This window comes from Gasterosteus aculeatus, chromosome X (genome assembly GCF_964276395.1).
Source record: "Gasterosteus aculeatus chromosome X, fGasAcu3.hap1.1, whole genome shotgun sequence".
NCBI lineage: Eukaryota > Metazoa > Chordata > Actinopteri > Perciformes > Gasterosteidae > Gasterosteus > Gasterosteus aculeatus.
In genome coordinates, this window is record NC_135698.1 from 3,260,645 (window position 1) to 3,282,072 (window position 21,428).

The 21,428-nt window shown below is 49.1% G+C and overlaps 1 protein-coding gene across 2 annotated transcripts; it reads left to right on the forward strand.

Annotated features, from left to right (window-relative positions):
• The first annotated feature begins 4,331 nt into the window (after window positions 1-4,331).
• On the forward strand, window positions 4,332-16,987 carry LOC120809471 (E3 ubiquitin-protein ligase Siah1). Of its 2 annotated transcripts, none has more exons than XM_040163293.2 (5): window positions 4,332-4,508; window positions 11,570-11,627; window positions 14,259-14,440; window positions 14,665-14,961; window positions 15,056-16,987. In XM_040163293.2, the coding sequence occupies exons 2-5, from the start codon at window positions 11,618-11,620 to the stop codon at window positions 15,425-15,427; spliced, it is 861 nt and encodes a 286-aa protein (XP_040019227.1). In that variant the 5' UTR covers window positions 4,332-4,508; window positions 11,570-11,617; the 3' UTR covers window positions 15,428-16,987. The 2 variants fall into 2 exon arrangements, with proteins under 2 accessions (XP_040019227.1, XP_040019228.1); XM_040163294.2 differs by lacking the exon at window positions 4,332-4,508 and adding an exon at window positions 9,704-10,353.
• The last annotated feature ends 4,441 nt before the right edge of the window (window positions 16,988-21,428 follow it).

A 21,428-nucleotide genomic window follows, 5' to 3' on the forward strand; every position in this document is an offset into this window, starting at 1 on the left:
CTTTTGTGTTTTGTTTCTCTAATTCATTCTTCAGAGGCAGTGTAACCCTTTTAAAATGTTTTGTAGTTTTGGGTGCGCTTCCTTTCCACTCCTGGACAATACATAGTGTTTGACATGCTCCCATAAGGTGCTGGCAGTGTGACGTTGACTTTTTTTACTCATGTTTTTATAATAATAATAATAATTCTAACTCAAAAGTTGAGTTTTTAACTCAACTTAACCCATGGCCATCGTTGTTGAGTTATATCCGCCTGGCCTGAAGGGGGTCGACCAGACCGACTGCCAGCTCGCAGATTCATATGGAAGCATTTGGCTGCGGGAGGGAATGAAAGGCGACCCCCCCCCCGTGCTGTTTGGGCCGTGATTTGTCTTTGGTTTCACATTTAGGGTTGTCTTGTCTGTATTGACGTGAATAACTGCCTTGAACGTTTATTGCCTCCGCACTCCCGAAATGGATGGCGTCCCGGACTCGGGGCGTCGTCATTGCCATTCTCTCGAGGCAAGAGAATGGCAGATAACCACAAACAATTCCACAAGCTTCTCTCCAGCATCTCTCGTGTTTGCTTCCGCTGCCACGTGTGTGCGCCGCCGTTTTGGAAGAATCCTTCCGGTATTGATTATTTTGACAGTGTTTCTAGTAGTTTGTGGTGCATGTTGACTGAGTCAGGGGGGCAGGGGTCAAATGCTTTGTTGGCACGACGGGTCCGAGAGTCACTACTGCAGGTTGTTCACTAGGGGGCAGTGTGCAGTGAGACGTGACCATTGCAGTGGCGTTTTGCTCGTGCACCATCAGTGCCGTTACCATTCATGAGCATTTCATTGGTACTACAACTCTCAAGAAAAAAAGATTTATGAGGAACGTGACTTAATAATTTCATCTTTTAGAGCTCTTTTACGAGCACTGTCACTGAACTAGATGCATGACACGGCCCACCTGTGTAAGCAATGTTTATAGTGCAGAGGACAGAGGATGCCTTTTCTTTACAGTGGCAAAGGCCGTTGAATAACTGCCTTTACAGTTTTGCATTCTCTCGTGTGGTTTGTTTTTACGAGGGTCGTGTTTTCGTGAAGAATTGGAAAGATCCGCTTTTGACTTTAAACGGTGGTTTTCCTCGTTGTAGACGTCGCCTTTAAAAATTGATTATTTCGATATATAGTATTTTGAAAACATCTCATCAAATGAGTGTTTACGGTTGGGTTCATGTTTACAAGCGTAGTGGTTCACTTCCTGGAGGAGCTTTAGAGTAGAAGCAACGCCGTCCAGACGCTTTGCCTCCATGCAAACGTGCGCGGCGGCCTGTATGCCAGACGGATGCACTGTTTTTCACAATTCTCCATGTTTGAGATTCAAGCTCTCATGCTATTGCTTCATGTGGACGGTTGTCTCTCTCCTAAGGCATAAGAAACCCTCGTCTGCTGACCCGCAGAGCTGGAGCGGAATTACAAAAGCGGCCCAAATGGACACGCAGGTGGGCTCGTGGTTTTCGGGGCAGAGCGACGCCAACATGCATGTGAATCCAGAGGGGGGGGGGGGGGGAAGACATTCCAGATACAAAGTCGTGCCGCTCTGCTTCAGCCAGAGAGATTGCAATGGGGGTAATTCCGGCCAGGAAGTCTAGTTTGCAACAAGAAGTGATGACTTCTTGTAGCAGCAAGAAGCATTTGTGTGCAGCGCAAACCATACGGATCAGCTGTGACAGCAGCATCGATTAGCCCAGGAGTTATTTGCATCAAAGCCCTCGACTACAGCACTCTTAAACAAGTGCTTTTGTATCAAATCCTTTTAGCTGTTCTGTATTTTGGCAAATATAATTTGAAAATGTTTTTATTTTTATTCCTTTTAATTCATTTTTCAAGTGATTTGAATTTGAATTTTGTGCAAAGCCTTAAATGTCTTTTTGTAAAAGCAACCATTACTAGGATGACGACATATACTATTTCCTATTAAGACATTCAAATAAGTCTGACACGTGTTTTCTCAATGCCGTGACGTCCGTCATCTTTTTCTCCGTCAGACATTCCGGCAAAAACAAGAGTCCGCCGGGGCTCGTGGATGTGATCGTGCCTCCTGCCACCACTTCTGAGCATAAAATGAGGAAAAATACTGCGGCCTGATCACAGAGTTGTGGCTTTTGCACACTTGACGAGTCCTGTCTGTGACACTGCTGCCCTGGGGTTTTTGTTTTTTTTCTGAATCGGTTCCTTGTCTTTTATTTTGTTGCTCCGTGATCCCGTGTGTGTGTGTGTGTGTGTGTGTGTGTCATGCACGCGTCTGGACGCAACGGTTGTAAAGCGGCTTGTGCTCCACGTGTCATTGGATCACCGCCCCGCAGGCCATGAATTAATGACTAGCTTTGTTAATCACATAGTTACCCAGAGTGGCAGAGTTTCCTCAACCAAACAAATAACCGCTTCTTGACTCGCTCTTGTTAGGAGCCTTTTTGTGCATTTTGGACTCTGGCATAATTGCAATAGACCAGAGTGTCACTGAGAAAAGGCAAAATATGCCAATCCAGGAAGTTATACGAGGAGATTGGCGTCTATGTGATAAAAGGTTAAACCGTCGTCAGTTTAAGCTCAGCTTAATCCAGAATGAAGACACCAAATTTGATTATTGAGATTTGAACTGGAGTTTAACGGAAGGAGGTTAAAAAAACAGCCCCCGTAAGTGTTTTGCACGAGAATCTCAACAGCACACAAGCCCCCAACGAGAAATCCTGAGAAACCCGCAGCTGGCAATTTGCATTATTTCGGGTGGAAGCTGCTGCCAAACAACTTTAAGTCAGGAATTCGCCGATGAGCCGCCTGCTCCTCCCTCTTCCTGCTCGCTCTCTCCTTCATTTTCTTCCTAACCTCTCCCTTGCATCCATCACGTCTGCATCCTCGCTTCCTTCCCCTCGTTCGCTCCTCCTTGCCTCCCGCTTCAGACTGTCGCCCTCGACCACCCCCCCTTCCACACTTCCCCTTTCCTCAAACCCCTCTCGTCGTTGTCTTCTTCTTATCATCGACAACATGTGTGTTGTAACGTCTGATGGGACATTCCAGGTCCAGCGGCACACCAACCGCGGCTCGGCATTCTCTCCACCTTCCCCTGCCTTCCTTCCCCCGGCCCCTCCTAGCTCCTCTCCCCCCCTGTGGTTTCAGATGTTTTCCTCATCATCTCATCCTCAGCAGGAAGTGGGTTTCCTTCACCCCTAACTGGACGACTCCCGTTCATTCAAAATTAGAGATATAATTCTGCCTTTTTAAAAAAATATGAGCTTCATCAGCACTATTCCATTGTTCCATTCGTCTATCCGTTTTGCTTTTTCATCTCATCAAAATAGTATAATGTCATGGTAACATGATGAATGTCAAGGGATTACCAAAATGATCCGGTCACATCCTGTGGAGGCCGCCAGCGTCAGCACGCGATTGCAGTGAGAAGTACACTCGCAGTCCCGGAGACATTCGCCCTTCTTTGCCGTGAGTCTCGCCCGCTCGGCCCGAGGGCTGCTGGGACGATGCACTTACATAACCGATCCCTCTCTCTGTAATCCAGACCGGGTAGCCACTCCCAACCCCCCCCCTCCTCTCCTCCAATCCCTCCGATGGGGGCAGTGGTGTTGGTCGTTGGGGGGGGACGGGACTCCCTTATGTTCAGATTACTATGGAGGAAGCAGCATGACCTCTTAATCTAATCTCACCCAGTTACATGTTTAAGCGTGGAGACAGAATCGCACGGCCTCATTCTCGAGTGTGTAAAACTCAAAATGAGGATATCTGTGCAAATTCTAAATGCCTTTCTCACAGATATGTGAAGGCGCCTTTGCTTTTCTTAATCTGTTTTTTCTTAACCAATCTTTTTGTCTCCAGATATGTTTCTTAGAATAGGCGTAAACTCATGCATTAGTTGTACATTTGAGAAGCAAAGAAAAAATACAAAATGCAAAAAGGAATTAACCATAAAAATCACCGCTGAGTGGAAACCCTTATTCTCTTGGGGCAATGCAGGTTTAAAGTGGTGCATATACCAGATGTCATGGGCTGATGGCCTCATGTTACTAACCCGTAGCATTATATTGTATTAGATTGTACCAGATTCCTCTTGCACTGTTTTTTTGTCGTACAAATCCCTTGTATGTCTGACATATTATGGTAATAAATGTTTCCTGATTCCTGATTCGGATTATTTATGTATTAATCCATAACCAGTTTAGTCAAAAATCACCCAAACAATAATAAACTAGGGAAGCGGGTGTGCAGTGGACGCGTGTGCATGCATTCACTTGTTTGAAATATTCGGACCCACGATGCGAGATTCGCGCAGCGCGCGCTCCCGCGACAAACTTCAACAACTGTGCGCGCTCCGGAGCGGCTGGTACTTAACGCCTGGCGGTCTCGTCCCTGTAACCGGAGCAGCGTGAATGTGTACACCGAACTCACGAGTGAGAGACCATTAGGAGGGATCCCGCGTCTTATCGCCCACCCCCTTTAATTACAGCGAACTTGAGGATATTCCGTCCGAGGTAAGCGGGTGGGCCGCGCCGAGCCGAGCCGAGCCGAACACCGGGGATTCGAGTGCGGTGTGTGTGTGTGTGTGTGTGTGAGTCGGTGGGAAAACAACAGCCCCGGTGTAGCAGGAATTAGCTTCCTTCATTAGCGCCGTGCTAATGGTGGCTGCTAGCTAGCCCCCGCTGCCGTGTCGGCAACTCAGCGGTTTTTTTTTTTTTGTCATGGTCACGTTTTGTAAAATGCACACGTTTCCGGGCCAGCCTGCCGAGCCCAACTTCCCCCTGAGCTGTACGCGGGAAGAAAAAAAAACAACAACAACAAAAAAAAAAACGCCAAGGTGTCGGTTCCACCGTCGCTAAGCTAACAAGTCACCGAGTCGGCTAACGGCAGCTAGCGTGCTACGGGCCGGCCGCTTTACGGCAAGACGAGGCCTCGCGCTGCACGTAACAGTTGACGCTAGCTAAGCTGCCTCGGCGCAGCGGGCCACTGGGCTTTACGGGCCGGCTGGTTCGGGTCAACGGAACGCCAACATGGCAGCCGTTTGTCCGTAGCTGCCCAAACCCGGCTCTGTAATTGCTGTCGGGGAAGTGGTGACGAATGTTTACCCGAAGTAACGACTGAGATCCAGCAAGACCGTGTGTGTGTGAGAGAGAGTGTTATTGTGCTGATAGTTTTTTTTGCACATTCGTCTCTGTGCCCTTTCGAGTGCAACAGCTGAGCGCGTCGCATCCATTTTTGCCGACACGGACACTTGTAGACGTGTGCTTGTAGCTCTCCCGTCGGCACCAGAACCAACGGTACCTCCTGTGCGTTCGTTTGTGTGTAAGGCGCCTGAATCAAGCAAAGGGAGCCCCCGTTGTTGATTCACGCTCACCTGCGTGGTTGGTGGTTCTGCTCAGGTTGAGGTGGGATGGATGGATGGATCCATGCTGGAAACCACGAGGCCACCCAGTTTGTAGAGAGTCGTGTTTTGATGCAGTACGTGATGTGTGCTGACGGAGATACTCTGCAAGCGCATCCACACCACAGTCTTCTTCATCAATGCGAGTTCACAGGAATCTTCATTCAAGTCTACTTGTGGGTACAAGTAAAAGTCACCTGATTAAACTTTGCATATTTCCACACGCATAGAACCTGTAGTATTTTTGTCTACAGCTAAGCAGTTTGTCAGAGAAGTGAATGTGAACTCTGCTCCTCAGTCACTCTCCCTCAAACTGTAGATGAAGAACTTTGATGGCGTCCCTATATTTCACTGGTGCCATTGCAACTATCAATGGCACACAAATTGTGCATCTATTAATTAATAACTACTGCGTGAGACAATACTGCAGCTATTGGTTGGCAGTAGGGCCATTAACCATATATATAAATTAAAACCGCTAAGTGGTTTCTTTTCAACCAGCTTAATCGATTCCTAGTTGGTAATCAGCTCTTGAATGTATGCCAATAAATAATCCCCAGTGTGTGTGTGTGTGTGTGTGTGTGTTTGTGCGCGCTTCATCTCAAGGAGACGTCTGATGAGCAAACCGAAGACCATTTCGTCTTTTGCAGAGTGTGCGCTGCTGTGTACAGTTGCAGCAGAGAAGAACCTTTCTCGATGTAAACAGTGACTCTTGGGCCACATCCTTTTACCGAATTATCCATCGCAGGGCTGTAACTAACGGTTATAACCACGAATACACATCTATCTGACCCTGTAAAAGCTGCTGATGGTGGCGCCAATGGTCAGAACACCTGCCCCGTCGACCAGTTCTTAACTCTGTTCCTTGTTGTCTTTTGCGATATCCGATTTATTTTGCATGCAAGCTCTTGCGTGCCACTCTGCCGTGTGTGTGTGTGCACGCTCAGTTTCACATGGCTCCACCCGATGCGCTTCTTTGACCAGATGTATGTGGAGTTTGGCAAAATAATAACATCTATATACAGTATATAGATGTATATTTGAAATAACCTGGTGGTCAAAGATGCTGCTTGTGCACATGAATATATGATGGTATCATGTTGTATTGATTTAAGCTGAAGACTACGTTTTTTTCCGCCGATATCGATCTACCACGCAGAAATCTGACCCTGCTGGATATCTCTTGGTGAAAGTCAACGTATACGGTGTTATTTTCATACGTCAAAGTTTGTACCGTTTTTCACTCGTCATCAGCAAGTGACTTTACTTGAGCAGTATTTTGATGATTTTTTTTCTAGGGGAGTTTGTCTGATTCAAGCTGTTGCAGCGCTCCAACTGTGTCCCGTGTAACTTTGTCTCCATGGAGAAGAAGAAATGGAAAAGCCTTCCAGAAAAGGCATGTCCTTGTCCTTGCACGAGTCTCAGACCGAGCGCATCGGCAGATCTTTTTTTTACTCTTACCGACACAGCGTCAACGGCACGTGTGTCGGGCCGCCGCCGCCGCCTCCTCACAAGAATGACAGCTGTTCTCGCCGGCCTACTTGTGTCAGTGTGTGTTTAAGAGCGAGAGTGACTCATTGGCTCTGTATCAATGAGGTAATTCCACATCGGTTACTAATGCCAAAGGGAGTCCCTGCTCGCTCATCGCTCTCCTTGTGTGTACGTGGAGGCCAAGACGAGGTGTGTGTGTGACATTGAGCTACGGGCCCGTCCCCCATATCCTCGCTCTGCGTGGCTTCTCCATGGTAACCTGCTAAGCCGCGCTGTTGTTTTTCCTGCGGCCAAAGTAGAACAAGGAACTCCAGTTTAAGTTGCCCTCTAATGTAGACGGCTGTGCGTTTTGTCTCCGTGCGTCATTCTGTGACTGTATTCCAGGACTCCGCGAAGAACGTGCCCTTTTTGCGGCGCTCTCGACAAGCGGGCGAATGGAGGGTAGAAGTTGTCGGTTGATTATCATTCGTCCAGTTCACAAAGTCTGCACTCGGCAAGCGGGCCGTTTCTTCTGAAGGGTCACCACCAACGGCCAAGGACTAAATTTGGGGCCGAACCGCTTGTGGCTGACTCAAAGGACTTGTTTTATAAGTCTGCTTAACGTGAGCGTGCTCTCTCCTCAACAAACGCCGAGACCTGAACCACAGTCGACTTCACTTAAGACCAAACAAACCTCAATACACAAATTGTGAGTAACAATGACCACTTCCTGACGCACCCCCTTCTGTGTGCGCGCCGTGTGTCTTCCTCTGTCCCATTACACTCTATGAGCCAGGCGGGAGAACCTCTCATTAATGATGAATAGACCTCTAGCGGTCATATTAAACACGTCAATCAATTCGGGGACTGTGGCCCCGCGGAGTCTGCTTGTGGTCACTGTGTCTCGAGCTTTTAACCTCGCTTTTATGCGCTGATTTCAGACCCCGTGTGACGCCATTAATCTGCAGGTGAGCGGTCGCCACCCCCTCCCCAACGCTGCAGGGTGACCTGTGCGAGGACGCTATGGCTTGAGACTGGCATTGAATGTCAAATTCACCTGGAAGCAAACTGGGGTAACTGATTTAGTGTAACAATCAGCGCTTTTTAAGCATTGTTACAAAATGCACTTCTTAACGGCAGAGATGATTTTTTTTTCTTCTTCTGCCTCTGTGACGGGCATCAGATCAATACTTGAGCTGTGGGGTTAGGCCCTACGACGCCCCGCCCCACCCCCCCCCCCCCTCCCTCCGCCCAGGCGTGCTTTTGCATCTTTAACTCGCTTGTCTTGTTGTCGCTCCCTTTTAGTTTCATCCCGGTTGCAATTTGCATGACAGAAGTGCGTTTAATATGTAAATAATCTTTTCCTCTCGCTTGTGAAGCCCTCGCTGTAGGTGATGAAGTGTGAGGCTCTCTGGAGAGGAACTGCTGCCTGGTCCAGATGGCTCATTGTTGTGTCCGCTGCACCGCCCCTTTTAATAACACACTTTGGGCATTGGCTAGTGTCACCGCTGTTATGTGTGTGTGTGTCACAGCGGGTTCTCTTTGTGCACAGATTTCTTTTCCCCCGCTGCTGGATATCTGACTGCATTCTGTTTTATATTGTGTGCTGATAATGTGAACAGATGCGGTGTGGCGACGGTGAGGAGGGCGGCAGCGCGCCTCTTCTCCTTAAGCTGATGTTTAAGGGTTCGTGCCGATTCTACCCAAACCAGCCATTCCTATCAGTACTGTTAGCCCGGCGATCCGCTTCCTTATCGATACTCGGCGCATCTTTTTGATTCTTTTTTTAATCTTTTTAAACAAATTGTTTTATTCTTTGAATGTAAACAAATTAAATTTGAGCAGCAACTGCAGGAATGTTTAAATAACGTGTTGTTGTAGACAGCAAATACGTAAAATAAACAATCTTTGCTTCCTGACAGCTACATTTATTACATAATAATAGATTTATTGGCCCGTACTCGTAAACCTTGCATTGTTCTGTTGGTTAAACGCTGTGATAAATTACTGGTAATAAACGTCGCGGCAACTTTTTTTGGCGACAATCAAAGAATATTAACAATCCATAAACCCAATGATCCCTCAATAGTCGGCCCATTGTCAACACACAACACGCCGCTCGGCGACTTTGAAAAGCGGCACACGAAACGGCGCCGTTTTCTTTTCCCGACTCCCCATAAATTCCTCTAACCATCTTTCCTTTGACCCCATGACGTTTTCCCACAGAGGTCGCCGTGACTTGTTTGAAAAAGTATTTCGTGGGCCGTAAAAGTGTGACCACCCCTGGAATAGATGTTAGGAGGTAAATCCTATTGGTGTTGCTCCACGTGATTCATTTAGCGTTCAAACGTACCAATATCTCATCTGGGGGAAGCAAGTTAAAAAAATATGTCTAATTTTGGCCTCAGGAAAAGGGTGTGATGCTAGCGTATATGCGCCAAGCTAGCTATCATTTTGTGTGTGTGTGTGTGTGTGTCTCAGTGGGTGGGCAAAAGAATAGCGGAAAGGTGGGTTGAGCATTTTTGCACAGAATTATTCTACAAGTTAAATAGATCAGTGTTTTTCAATTGCAAATGTCGGAAACACACAGCTTTTTTTTTTAAATACATTAATTCATCAGTGTGTGATTACAATGTAACCAAACCGGTTATTACATAGTGACGGCAATAGAAGGGCAGAATGAAGAGAAAGTGAGGTGTGGGGCAGCTGGCGCTGCAGCCTCCAGCCACACGAGGCCTGAAATACGACACTTGCTGTGTGTGTGTGTGTGTGTGTGTGTCTGTCTCTCTGTGGTGAGAAGGCAAGAAAACTGCTGGTTCGGGGCCGAGCGTGAACGCAGAAAAGTGTGGGGCAGAAATAAGAAGACATGCAAGATGAAATGTGACGTCTCGCGTCGCGGTCCGTGTGCAGGAAACCGGGTGTGGGGACGTCGGGTTGTGCGTCTCTGGTCCGAGCTCCCCGGGCTGTGATTGGGCTGCAGGCTGCGTCCAAGCAGCAGCGACGCCCAGCGCACTCCAGAGGACAGAAACACACGGCATAAATGAAAGGGGGGGGGGGGGGGGGTTACTTTGTGTTTGGGACTTTCCCTCCATTTTTTCCTTTTTTCCTCTCCCGCGTGCTGCAGCTCTTCTTCCACAAGGAAAGCAAGAGAGCGCGGCTTTGTTTTCCGAAGCAGCAGATTGTTCCTCCAGCAACCCTTTTCACACCATTCAAGACTTGTGTTTGTGTTTTCCCAAGAAACTATCCCTCCTTTTTCTGTGGGAATTGTGCTCGTGTGCCTCAAACCGGCAGGTTTGGAGAATGATTTTGGAGGAGGACGTACCTTTTCTTCTCAAGGCGGCATTGTTGCGGCGACAAAAACGGACTCTGGGGATCTCTCAGCGGTGAAAGCGAACGCCTAGTTACCTACGATCAGACGACCTGCAGTGACTCAGCGAAAAGCATCCGGACGTGGTCCTGAGCTCCCCGCGGCTGATCGGGAGGGGCAGGTTGAATACTCGCACACGGGGCAGATCAGGGATCAGCTGCTGGTGTTCATTCTTCTTCTGGCCCTGTGGTGTCCCCCTCTTTGTCCTTTGTCCTTTTTGGGCTGTTTCTTTTTAAGTGCATGTCTTTTTAAAAGACATTTGCAGATGAGTGATGGCAACAGGGGAAAAAAAAAAAAAGTACACGTTGTTCTGCACCGATGGGCCGGTCGCAGTTTTACGTCCCGTCACGTGTGTGTGTGTGTGGCCAGAAAACAACTGATGTTGCAGAAGCTATTTTTTACACCTGGGGGGGGGGGGGGGGGGGGGGGGAGCGTGACGCGGTCGGCGTTCCTTGTCTTGCCTGTATTGAGTCACGGTTACGTCATCGTACAACAATGAGTAACTCGCAACAAACCCTTTTTATAGCGCGCAGGACGTTTGTTTTAGTCTTAAGCATCAGTTGATGAGAGGCGGATTGAGCGGCCGTCCCTGCAGTGAATGGTTTGCAGCGGCGTTTGATGGAGCGATGATGCGCCCCGTCTCCCGTCCCCCCCCCCCCCTCTCCTGATGAGCAACACGCGTGCTCATTAAGTGTGCAATGTTTACATGGGCTCCACGCTACTTGTATTACTAGCCCGGCTACGTCTCCCGTTTCCCTCCCCCGGAGGCGTGCAGGTACACAATGTTTAGAAAATACGCTTTGTGTAGGAAACTATCCGTCTGTGTGCGGTGTACACATCGTTGGCATGATCTAGTTTTCATGCCTCTTCACGTGTTCGTTTGGTTCGTGGTGACCGGCTTCCCTGCAGCAGGTTCACCATTCAGTGGCTGCAAAGTGGACACGCGTTTGTGGGGGGAAAAGCGTAATCGACCAACCGCGTCGGGAGTTTGTTCCGCTCCTGGAAAGTGATGCATCAGCACAATGTGATCCCAACGTAACGACCAGGAGCCGCTAAGTGTAACCTGCCGATGTAGCTTCGTCTGCTATTTGTGAATTATGGATGAACAATGCCGGGCAACCAGCGTGGCGCCGACGGCCTTTTAGAAGTCGCGTCTGATGTACTTTGCGTTAGCGGCGCATTAAGTGGTCGAACGTTGCTTTTGAACCAGCGGCGCTCGGCGTAACGCAGGCGCGTGCCCTTATGAGTTTACTGTACTTTTATTTGTTGTGGTTTTCAGTATTTTGTCACTCGGTCATGTTTGTTTACCCTCAATTCTCTCTGCTCTCTGTTTCCAGAGGTCCCCCACGTTTCAAGAGAAGACGAAAGCCTTATTTAGAAATCTTATGGACGAAGGTTGGTATCCATTTGTTTTTTTTTCTCCCTTTTCTTCCCCCTCAGTCTCCCCCATCCGTCCCTCTGTTGGTGTAACAGCTGCGGTTTAAGAACAACACTTCCAGCAGCTCATTTTTTGTGTTGACAAACTCCCCAGTTTGCTGCGAGCGGCGTTCCGCGGGGGGGACGTCTCTCCGCTGCTTTCTTTTTGGTCCCGTTTGCGTTGCTGCTCCAAAACAAAGAGGACTGTTTGTGTGCGCGTGTGTGCGTGTGTGTGTGTGTCTCCTCTCCGTCATCGTCCCTCGCCTCCCTGACACGGAGCGGCATCACGCCCGCTGGTCTGGGTACCCGGAGGGACGCTCCTTTCCCACGAGCTGCTGGTTCTGCCTAAATGGCCACTTTGGGGCGGAATGTAAATAAAGCCGCCCCGAAGAAGGTTGCTGAGCCATGCGGGTCCCTTATTCCGGCCCTTTTTATCTTGGCTGTGTCTCTTCTTACCCCCCACCGCTCTCCCGATGTGCAACTGAACAAGCGATACTCTGTTACCCCCCCCCCCCCCCCCCCACTGGCTCGCTGCTACGCGTTGTTTTGATATGCTGCCCACTCGCTTCTGCAGCCAACGTTAACCAGCAGACGTTTGTGTCAACACTCTGCCTTAAAGTGAGTGAACCTTGTCTTTTATCATGTTCTCACCGTATTTCTACAATCCCCTTGTATTTGTACTGTGTGTGTGTGTGTGTGTGTGTTGCTCAGCCAATCAGAGGCAGCGTGTCATTCGCTCCTTCAAGCCCTCCTGTGCTCCGGCGACACGTGATCTCTTTTAGAATTACAACCTCAGGTCCATATTTCGACATCGCATGGCTGCGTTGAAGCTCTACAGAATTCTCTCCAGATCTGGTGCGGCAGCTCGGGAGTTCCTCCACTGTAGGACCGCCCCCCCCCCCCCCCCCCCCCCCCTCTCCGGGCCTCCGCTGCTGCAGTGTTGTTCTATTTCAGTGAAGTATGTTCAGCCGTACAGTTGTTCTGCTGACTGAGCTGCAGTCCGTGTTCTTCCTGTTCACTCGAACCCGTTCGCCTCTTCACGGCTGCTCTCACCCGCTTTAAGTTGCTGAACTTGCTGTGAAATGTTCCAACAAAACCACAGTGCGAGTTTCCTGATTTGTGTAACTAAAGAAAAACCTTCTTACCCAGTGTTTTTATGAATGTCTTTAATTTGGAAACGTATGTCTAAAACTGCAAATTACCGCTCGCAGCATTTTCTTAAACGCTGTTGGAAGTCCGGGAGCCAAATCTGGTCCCGCCGCTCTTGCCGTTGGCACGCTGGCCCGGTTAAGGCGGCCTATTCGTGGCCACCGAGGCGTCCCCCGCCTCACCTCGGCAGACGTGTCTGCAAGCCAAGGTCCGGGTGCCGCTAGCGTGCTCGCTGACGTGCGGGTCCAGTTGGTGCCTCGGTTTTGGGAGGGGCCTCACGCCCCCCCCCCCGACGGTTGTGACCGCCGCCTTCTAGCGGCACTGCCCACTAACCAGCTGGACCCGTGCAAGTAGTGATCGCGAGGACAAAAGCGCCGCGGGCGCCTTTTTCGGATTGACGAGCTTTGAGCCGCCACTATAAAGCCCGATTCTCTCCCTGTTTCCTTAACACTCACCTAATCTCCCGCCCGTCACGTGTTCTTATTCTCTGTGCTCCACAGGCCACCCCGCACTTAAACACTAACCCGTTACCAAGGCAACTGCTCAGCACGATAGGAAACTGCAGAAACACACACACACACCACATCGGAGTTCACTTTACTGTCTGGTGGTTCTTTTTTACATTTACCGACCGAGACAGTCTGTGCAGCTCCGACTCGTTGCCGTGGCGATAATGGACAAGTTGCGCACACACACACAAGGCTCCGTCTGTGTTTTTGTACTCGTTCCTCGTATAGTGTCACGGAAAGACCATTCGCCCCGTCCCCCTAAAGGGTGCAGATGCTTCAAATGAACTCCACACGTGTGCAGTTAACAGCGTCGCGTTGGTTCGAGGCACTGTGGTTACAGATGTGACGTAGCCTCCAGCAGGAAAGTGTGGTCCACAGAAGTGGTTAACCTCACCGGTCGCTTCTGTAAAGCAAGTTATTTGTGTTATAAGATTTATTCTGCATTTCTGCACGCACTGAATCTATGAAGGGAAAATGCCCCATTTAATCAAAGCTTTTCAAAGTTTATTGTTGATGGCTGAACATGCAGTATGTGGCGCACACACACACACATGACACACACACATGACTCTATTCATGACTCTATTCATGACTCTATAGCTTCTATTGCTACTAAGCATGGTGAGTGTCAGACCAGATTCATAAAGAATAAAACGTCTGATCACGTAAACTGATCAACTAGTATTGCAAGGAATTTACTTCCTGTAGCCCGGATGCGTTTGTGTAACTCAACAAAGATAAAGAATGGTGTACCCAAAAAAATTCAATTGAACAGGAAATGAAACCCTAATTAAAATGTCATCTTATGAAGGCCCTCTGCTGCCCATCGGCTTTGATGCAGAGGCGTCCTGGTTGTACAGGTCGTAGAGGACATGTGTGTGGCCTACTCGTCTCAAATGACGTGTGCATCTGATCACGTGCTAAGCAACCCTCCTTTTTTTTTTTTTTACAGAAATGAGTCGCCAGACTGCCACCGCGCTGCCCACCGGAACCTCCAAGTGCCCCCCCTCCCAGCGCGTGCCCACCCTGTCAGGCACCACGGCCTCCAACAGCGACCTGGCGAGCCTGTTCGAGTGCCCGGTCTGCTTCGACTATGTCCTCCCCCCCATCCTGCAGTGCCAGTCCGGACATCTGGTACGCCGCGTCCAGCCCGGGAGCTGCTTGTTGTGTGCATTAGGTCTTACACCTCAAACCGTGTGTCTCCATTTTATTTATTTATCTTGTTCCTACAAACTGTTTTATTTGCGGCGACATTTTAAGAGAACGAATTTGTTGAGAGATTCATTTCAGGTTTGGCGTTGAGCAGAACACCCTGTGCACGGAAAGCCCGCTAACTCGTTGTCCGTGTCCCGTCCCAGGTATGCTCCAACTGCCGGCCCAAGCTCACCTGCTGCCCCACCTGCCGGGGCCCCCTGGGCTCCATCAGGAACCTCGCCATGGAAAAGGTGGCCAACTCTGTCCTCTTCCCCTGCAAGTACGCCTCGTCGGGCTGCGAGGTCACCCTGCCCCACACCGACAAGACGGAGCACGAGGAGCTGTGCGAGTTCCGGCCGTACTCCTGCCCGTGCCCCGGCGCCTCCTGCAAGTGGCAGGGCTCCCTGGACGCCGTCATGCCTCACCTGATGCACCAGCACAAGTCCATCACCACGCTGCAGGTCAGACGCGGACACGCGTTTTTCTATTTGTTTCAAGAGCCGCCGTCCGACACGACGAACTAACCCGCCGTGACGTGTGCTTGTCTCCAACCAGGGCGAGGACATAGTCTTTCTGGCCACGGACATCAACCTGCCGGGCGCCGTGGACTGGGTGATGATGCAGTCCTGCTTCGGCTTCCACTTCATGCTGGTGCTGGAGAAGCAGGAGAAGTACGACGGCCACCAGCAGTTCTTTGCCATCGTGCAGCTCATCGGGACGCGCAAGCAGGCCGAGAACTTTGCCTACCGGCTGGAGCTCAACGGGCACCGGCGGCGCCTGACCTGGGAGGCCACGCCGCGCTCCATCCACGAGGGCATCGCCACCGCCATCATGAACAGCGACTGCCTGGTGTTCGACACGTCCATCGCGCAGCTGTTCGCGGAGAACGGCAACCTGGGCATCAACGTCACCATCTCCATGTGCTGAGAGCTTTCAAGAGGAGAAGGATCCAAAAGTTACAGATTGTCGGGGGGGGCATATATATATATATTTTTTTAAAAATGGGTCAAATCGGTCGTGACCTCGCAGTGCCCCACCAACCCCCTTCCCCCACCCCTCCTCCCCCTTCCTCTTCTCTGCTTCACCCCTCGAGACGCGGAACTGGGCTGTGGTTGGGCAGCCGTGGACGCCCCTTTGGGTGCGATGGAGGGACGAATATTCACATGGACGATGCCTACAGACACAGACACACACGCACACGCACAGATGAACTTATCACATGTGAGACTCTGGTTCATGCAAACTGAAAGGCAGTTCAGTCAAACTGCTGCAGGTGATTTTCCTCATCACTTCCCTCAGTCCTCCGGAGACATTTCAGGCCCTGCTGCTGTGCTCTGACGGCACCACACGACCAAGACGGACTCCTGGTCAGTGCTCTTCAGCTACTCCCCCGACCCCCCCTACACACCCTCCCCCCTCCCTCCCCCAGCCCTGATTCCTTAAGGTTCGTAGTCTGCCTCCGACGTCCTGCCCCTCGATCGACCGGTTGACAACGTGGCCGCCGGCGTGGCCTCAGAACCCGAGGGGTTTTGCCTGTGGCTGCTGGCGGGCCTAAGGGGGCCGCTTCCGCCCGACACGGGGCGCCCGGAGCCCGGTCCGGGATGGCGGTGCGTCTCCAGGGCTGCGGACGGCGTCCCTCCGGTCCCGAAGGCTGAAGATTGAGCATCAAATGCTCTTTAAGTAGTTGCCCGTCGTCGTCGATAGTTCTTAGAACGGACGCTGCTCTCATCCTGTACGGACGCGGTTGCCCTGTTTGTTTGTTTTGTTTGTTTGTCTCGCACACAAAACCCACACCTTTCATTACAGACTGTGTGCCGGTGTAATAGTGAGTAATAGTGGATCAATTGAGTCGGTGCGCTCTATAGGAGACTTTTTCTTTTTTTTTCTCCCCCCACTGCATTTCAATTGAGTGCGTTTTTCTTCTGAGGAATAATTTTTTTTTTTATGTCCCGTTTCTTTTTAATTCTTTTAGTTGTCTTTTTCTATGAGGTCCGTGTGTGAAGTGCACGTGTGGCAAACAGCCGCTCGTCTTTTTATTTGTCCTTCGACCACTGATCAACTGACCGCGCAACCAGGAATGAGGGACAGTTTCTACCGTTACAATGTGGCTGTTGTTGTTGTTATTAAATGGAGATTATCATAATTATCTTATTTTGTAATGACTTTTAAAATGAAAAGGCAGTTGTAAAACTTGTGGCTAAAACTTCAGTGTTTTGTAGTTGAAAAGCAAGTTGTGTCGTTCTTCTGGAGGTTTGTGTTTCCCCCCCCGAGTTGGATTGGTTTACCTCATCTGTTTGTCTCTGTCCTCTTGTTTGTGTGTCCCTTTTATTGTCTACGAGGAGGGAGGGAGGGAGGGAGGGAGGGAGATCAAGGCATTCATCTCTCCTTTTGCTCTCCGTGTGGAGTCTCCGTATGTTGCTGCTCCTCCTCAACTCCTTTTACTTTGTTTGTTTTAATTTGTCATTAAATAAATCTATCTTTTTCATACCTGCTTCTTCTTCTTCTGTTTCCTTTTGCCGTCGGACCTCAGATCCCGGCGCGACATTTCTTTCTCATGACCAATTCAGAATAGAATAGAAAAAAAAAAGGAAGCGCAAATCTCAGCTCACGGTCAAATTTAAGGATTTTTTTTTTTTTACATTTTATATTCTCAAAGTGTGTGTTTATGTACGTACACCCCTTGGTTGGGCACAGCGACGGAACAGAAGCCACATCCTTTTTCTTTTTTCTCAATGCTCTTGTGTTTACAGGTCGGGTTGTCTTGAGTTGAGCTCATGCCGTCATAGTTAAAAAAAAAAAATGCAACATGGTGTTGTGACTGAAATATTTTTATATGTTCTGTAGAAAATGATTTGCGACCTAGAATTCCCTGCTTCTGGTCCCAGTGGGAAGGAACCTAAAGCGGTAGATTTCCCGCTGTGCGGCTCTCCGGTGTGAATCCTTTTTATTCCCTCAACAAAAGCCGACCGCTGGTTCCTTCTTGCGATTGTTTCCAGAGATGCGGTGGCTCCTTGCAGGCTGCGCATTGGTCTCCTACGACCGTTATCTGAGCTGATGGGAGGTCAGGAAAGGGAGACGGTATTTTCTGAAGGGCTTTTAAAAGATGACTATATAGAAATGGCTACAATCCTTAAACTGAGAAGACATGGACCTTACATGACGAAGGTTGGAGAACATTAAAAATACACCTCCAGTGTTTTTATGCTTCAAGATCAAATCTTCAACCTTCTGATTCCATCTACTATCCCAGTTAGGGATATAATGTAAAAAAACGCCAATAATCTGTAAAATCTGGACTTTTGAGTGGAATTGCTGATATTTGGAACGTCGGCGAGATTAACAGGATGTTCTGTTTTGATTTGAATAAACAGGATAAATTCATAGTTATCAATGGTTTACGTAGTTGCACCACTTGGAGTTAGTTGCATTAATTACAGGGTTTTGTATTTCACTGTAAAATATTGGTTCACATATACGAAATATCCGAATACCAAGAACTGGACAGAATCATCTGCAAAACGAATTGGTTGGTTCAAACCTTTTCTCCGGTCCCCTTTCTGGCCCTCATGTGGTCTCGGGTGGGGGGGGGGTGGGTTTCGCGGTCTTGCAGGGGGGGCTCTGCCATGGGACTTCGGTATGTGGCCGGTATTCTAAGCGAACCCTCAGGGGCCTCCGGGTTCTGGACACTTAATGTCCTTGATTCACTGCTGGGGGGGGAAACGCAGTATTGCGACTGCGTAACTAGATCGTGTGGACGTGGTAAAAGAGACAAAAAACATTTGAATACTCCGCTGTGCCTAATGTTCATGTTGTGACCCGGGAGGAGGAGTGTGAAAGCCCATGATGCGCAGGGGAGGACATGACCTGCATGTTATGGGCTTTGACCCCCAACGCGTCCGGTGCCCGTCAAGTATTCAAGGTGTTCTGTGTGCGAGCGGATTGGGGAGCAGATTCACACAGTGGATTCACTGGTTCAATGTTCCTACGCACAGTGTTTGAGGTGTCGTCCTTTTACCAAGAACTCCGTTTACATCCGGAACCAGAGTTTTCAACTAAAAGATGTTTTCAGAAATATCATTTTAGTGAAATATAACTCACCTTGGCCGCTTGGACCAGAGGCCAAAACGGCAAAAATGTCAGAAAAGGGGAAAAAAAAGAAAATTTAATAGAAATGGTTGTCTAACAATATTTACACATTAACTCAAGATGCCCGGGACAAAGATTATTATTATTATTCAATGTCTTTATTGATCGTATCTCTTGGTGTCGGCGTGTTTCTGACTGGACTGGCATCTGATGTTTGTTTCAGAACTACACCCGACCTCCTTCGGGCGGATGGGGCACCGAACGTAAAGTGCGGGCGGCTGCAGGCTCCAGCTGGGACTTGGCCCGGGAGGTCCGGAGCGGGACCTGTGTGGCCCCTGGCTCGCCGCCTCTTTTGCTCAAGGCCTCCCTCCTCAAATCCGCCGTTTCTCACTCGGGTGCTTCTTTTCGGTGGGCCGACCCCTCGTGGACCAGCCGCTCGCTCGCCCGCTTTCGACTTCCAACGCGGCGACCTCGCTGCTCTGCTCTCTTGGAGATCAGATCAAGAGGCGGAGGCTTTGAAAGTTGCTCCTTCGGCCCCTCGTTCTGCCTCCCCTGTGCGTTGGCTACGTGATCGTTCCTCTCGGCTTTTTTTTTGTTTTCTTCTCCTGAAGTTGGTTTGACTCGTTCTGGAGTTTCTCAACCTCCTGCTGAAGGACGCGGATTTGATCCATGAGGCGTTTCTCCTGCCTGCTCATGCTCATTCTTCCTTTGCTGGCAGCTGCCCAATCGGGTATCGTTTTTCTTTCGTTACCTGGTTCAGTCGTTCCTCTCGTTGAAGGAAAAAGGTACGTTCGTCCTTCGCGGCTCTGCGCAGATCTTTTATCTGCAGCTGCTTTCTTAGGTCAGTGAGCTCTTTCTTGGTGGCCTTCTCGTAAGTAAGATGCTCCGCTTCCTTTAACCTGTAAACATTATTTTCCTCGGTGAGAATAAGATTTTCCACGTGAATTCTTCTCCTTTCCCTCAGTTTAAATGAGAGATCTTCAACCATTTGTTCTCAGCTGGTTTTCACTCGCGTCAGACGAGTCATCCGGTTCCACGTCACAGAACTCCATCTTTAGTACGAGAAGTCAGCGCTCCGTTGCTCCGGTCTGATCCGTGTTGCAAATGGAAACCCGGTGGTTTGTGTTTCTGTGCTCCAGAACCTGAACGCGCTCCGTTGTATCCTCACGTTCTGTGTTCTGCATCTCAACTCACAGGAAAAGGCCTCTTATTGGGCCTCGCCCACCAAACCCAAGAAGGGTCTCTTTTCACAATCATGATATGAATCAAAATGACACGTTTAAATGTAATTATTCCTATATTATATTAAGGAAAATTAATAATAATAATCCTAACTTTCGTTTTTTTTTACCTTTTTGGTCCTGAGTAGCACCTGTAAAAATTCCCCACCCCATCATTCATCACGATTTTAATGAAACAACCTGCGTTGCCGTCTTTCGATTCTCATTTGGTTGGAAAGGAAACTATAAAACACTTCATCGTCCTCCACGGCAGCTCATGTAAACAGACTTAAGAATGAAACGTAAGCCAAACTTTACGTAGAGTACATCAGTCCCTCGCGTCGCCCGGAGAGACTTTATGTGAATACAGCTCCTCACTGCTGCCCCCAAGTGGCCAAACCCAAGTTGCTGCAAGCTCGGACGCTACTCGTCCACATGAATGAGACACACATACTGTGGGCCGCTGCATGCGTTACACTTTCTTTCATTTGTTTTCATCATTTGAAAGTAATTGAAAAACGCAGCAGATCCCACAAGGACTCGCGTTGTCTGTGGAAGTGTCTGCGTGGTGTCGCAGACTCCACATATGTGGCGGGTGCGAAACCTGAACGGAGGCCTTTGATGGCGTTGCGTGTCTGTAGAAATGCTGCACACCTGCATTAATCATTTCATGGCTGTCTGAATGAGAGAGAGAGAGACAGAGAGACATTGCACGCTGGTGTTTCAGATTACGTCGCTACGGGGTGGAGAAGGAAAAAAGAAAATCACATCCGTGGGACAGAGTTGGAATTGCTTTTTTTTTTTTTCTGCTTCAGATTGGAATCAGCTGGGATACAGATTTCTCTTTTTTTTACATTTTAAAAGTCATTTTGAAGAACAAAGGTGCATCTTTAGAAACTAATTAACGCTACAGTGTTTTACACCACTCGTCTTTTATATGACAAAAATAAAAAAGTTAAACCTATGCATGAATCAGCACTTCAGTAGGAAACCCAATTGCTGTTGCGTAAGCGTGCTGGGCACCAGCGTGTTATCTGCAGGGTGTGCAGTATGTACACTACGTCACGTGTCATTTAGCTGACGCTTTTATGCAAAGCGACGTACAAAAAGTGCATTCAACCATAGGGACACAAACTCAGGAGAGCAAGAAACAAGAAAGTGCAATTTCCTCAAATAAGCCAATTTACAAGCTCCACAAACGTAGCAGAGGCCCCGGGATTCTCCCGGTGTACTTTACAGTTGGTTGCATTGTCCGTGCCTCCCCCGCTGTGTGTGTGTGTGTGTATGCAAACTGGTGTGGATCCAGCTGTGGGACCTACACAGCTTGCATCTGGATGCAAACGGCAGAGATGGCGTCTGGACCCGTGGCCTCGTTGACATTGATCCGCTTAAAGACCATAAATCCACATTTATTTGTGGGTTTCATGTTGGTGGCTGTTTTCATGGAGTTCCACAAGTGTTTTGGGTTCACGGCCTGGAGGGTTTCCCTCTGTAGCAATTAGCAACTATGAATATTACATAGCAACTATGTGTGACACCCCTGATGTATGTAGTTGCAATTAGTCGAAACCGTTGTTTTAATCCGGGCAGCTCGGCCGACATGATGCAAGAAAAACGATGTG

Bases quoted from the DNA above. Each gene is read 5' to 3' on its own strand.
- LOC120809471 (XM_040163293.2), top strand. The intron at 14,441-14,664 runs GTACGCCGCGTC...GTCCCGTCCCAG, and splicing joins AGTGCCAGTCCGGACATCTG to GTATGCTCCAACTGCCGGCC. The intron at 14,962-15,055 runs GTCAGACGCGGA...GTCTCCAACCAG, and splicing joins AGTCCATCACCACGCTGCAG to GGCGAGGACATAGTCTTTCT.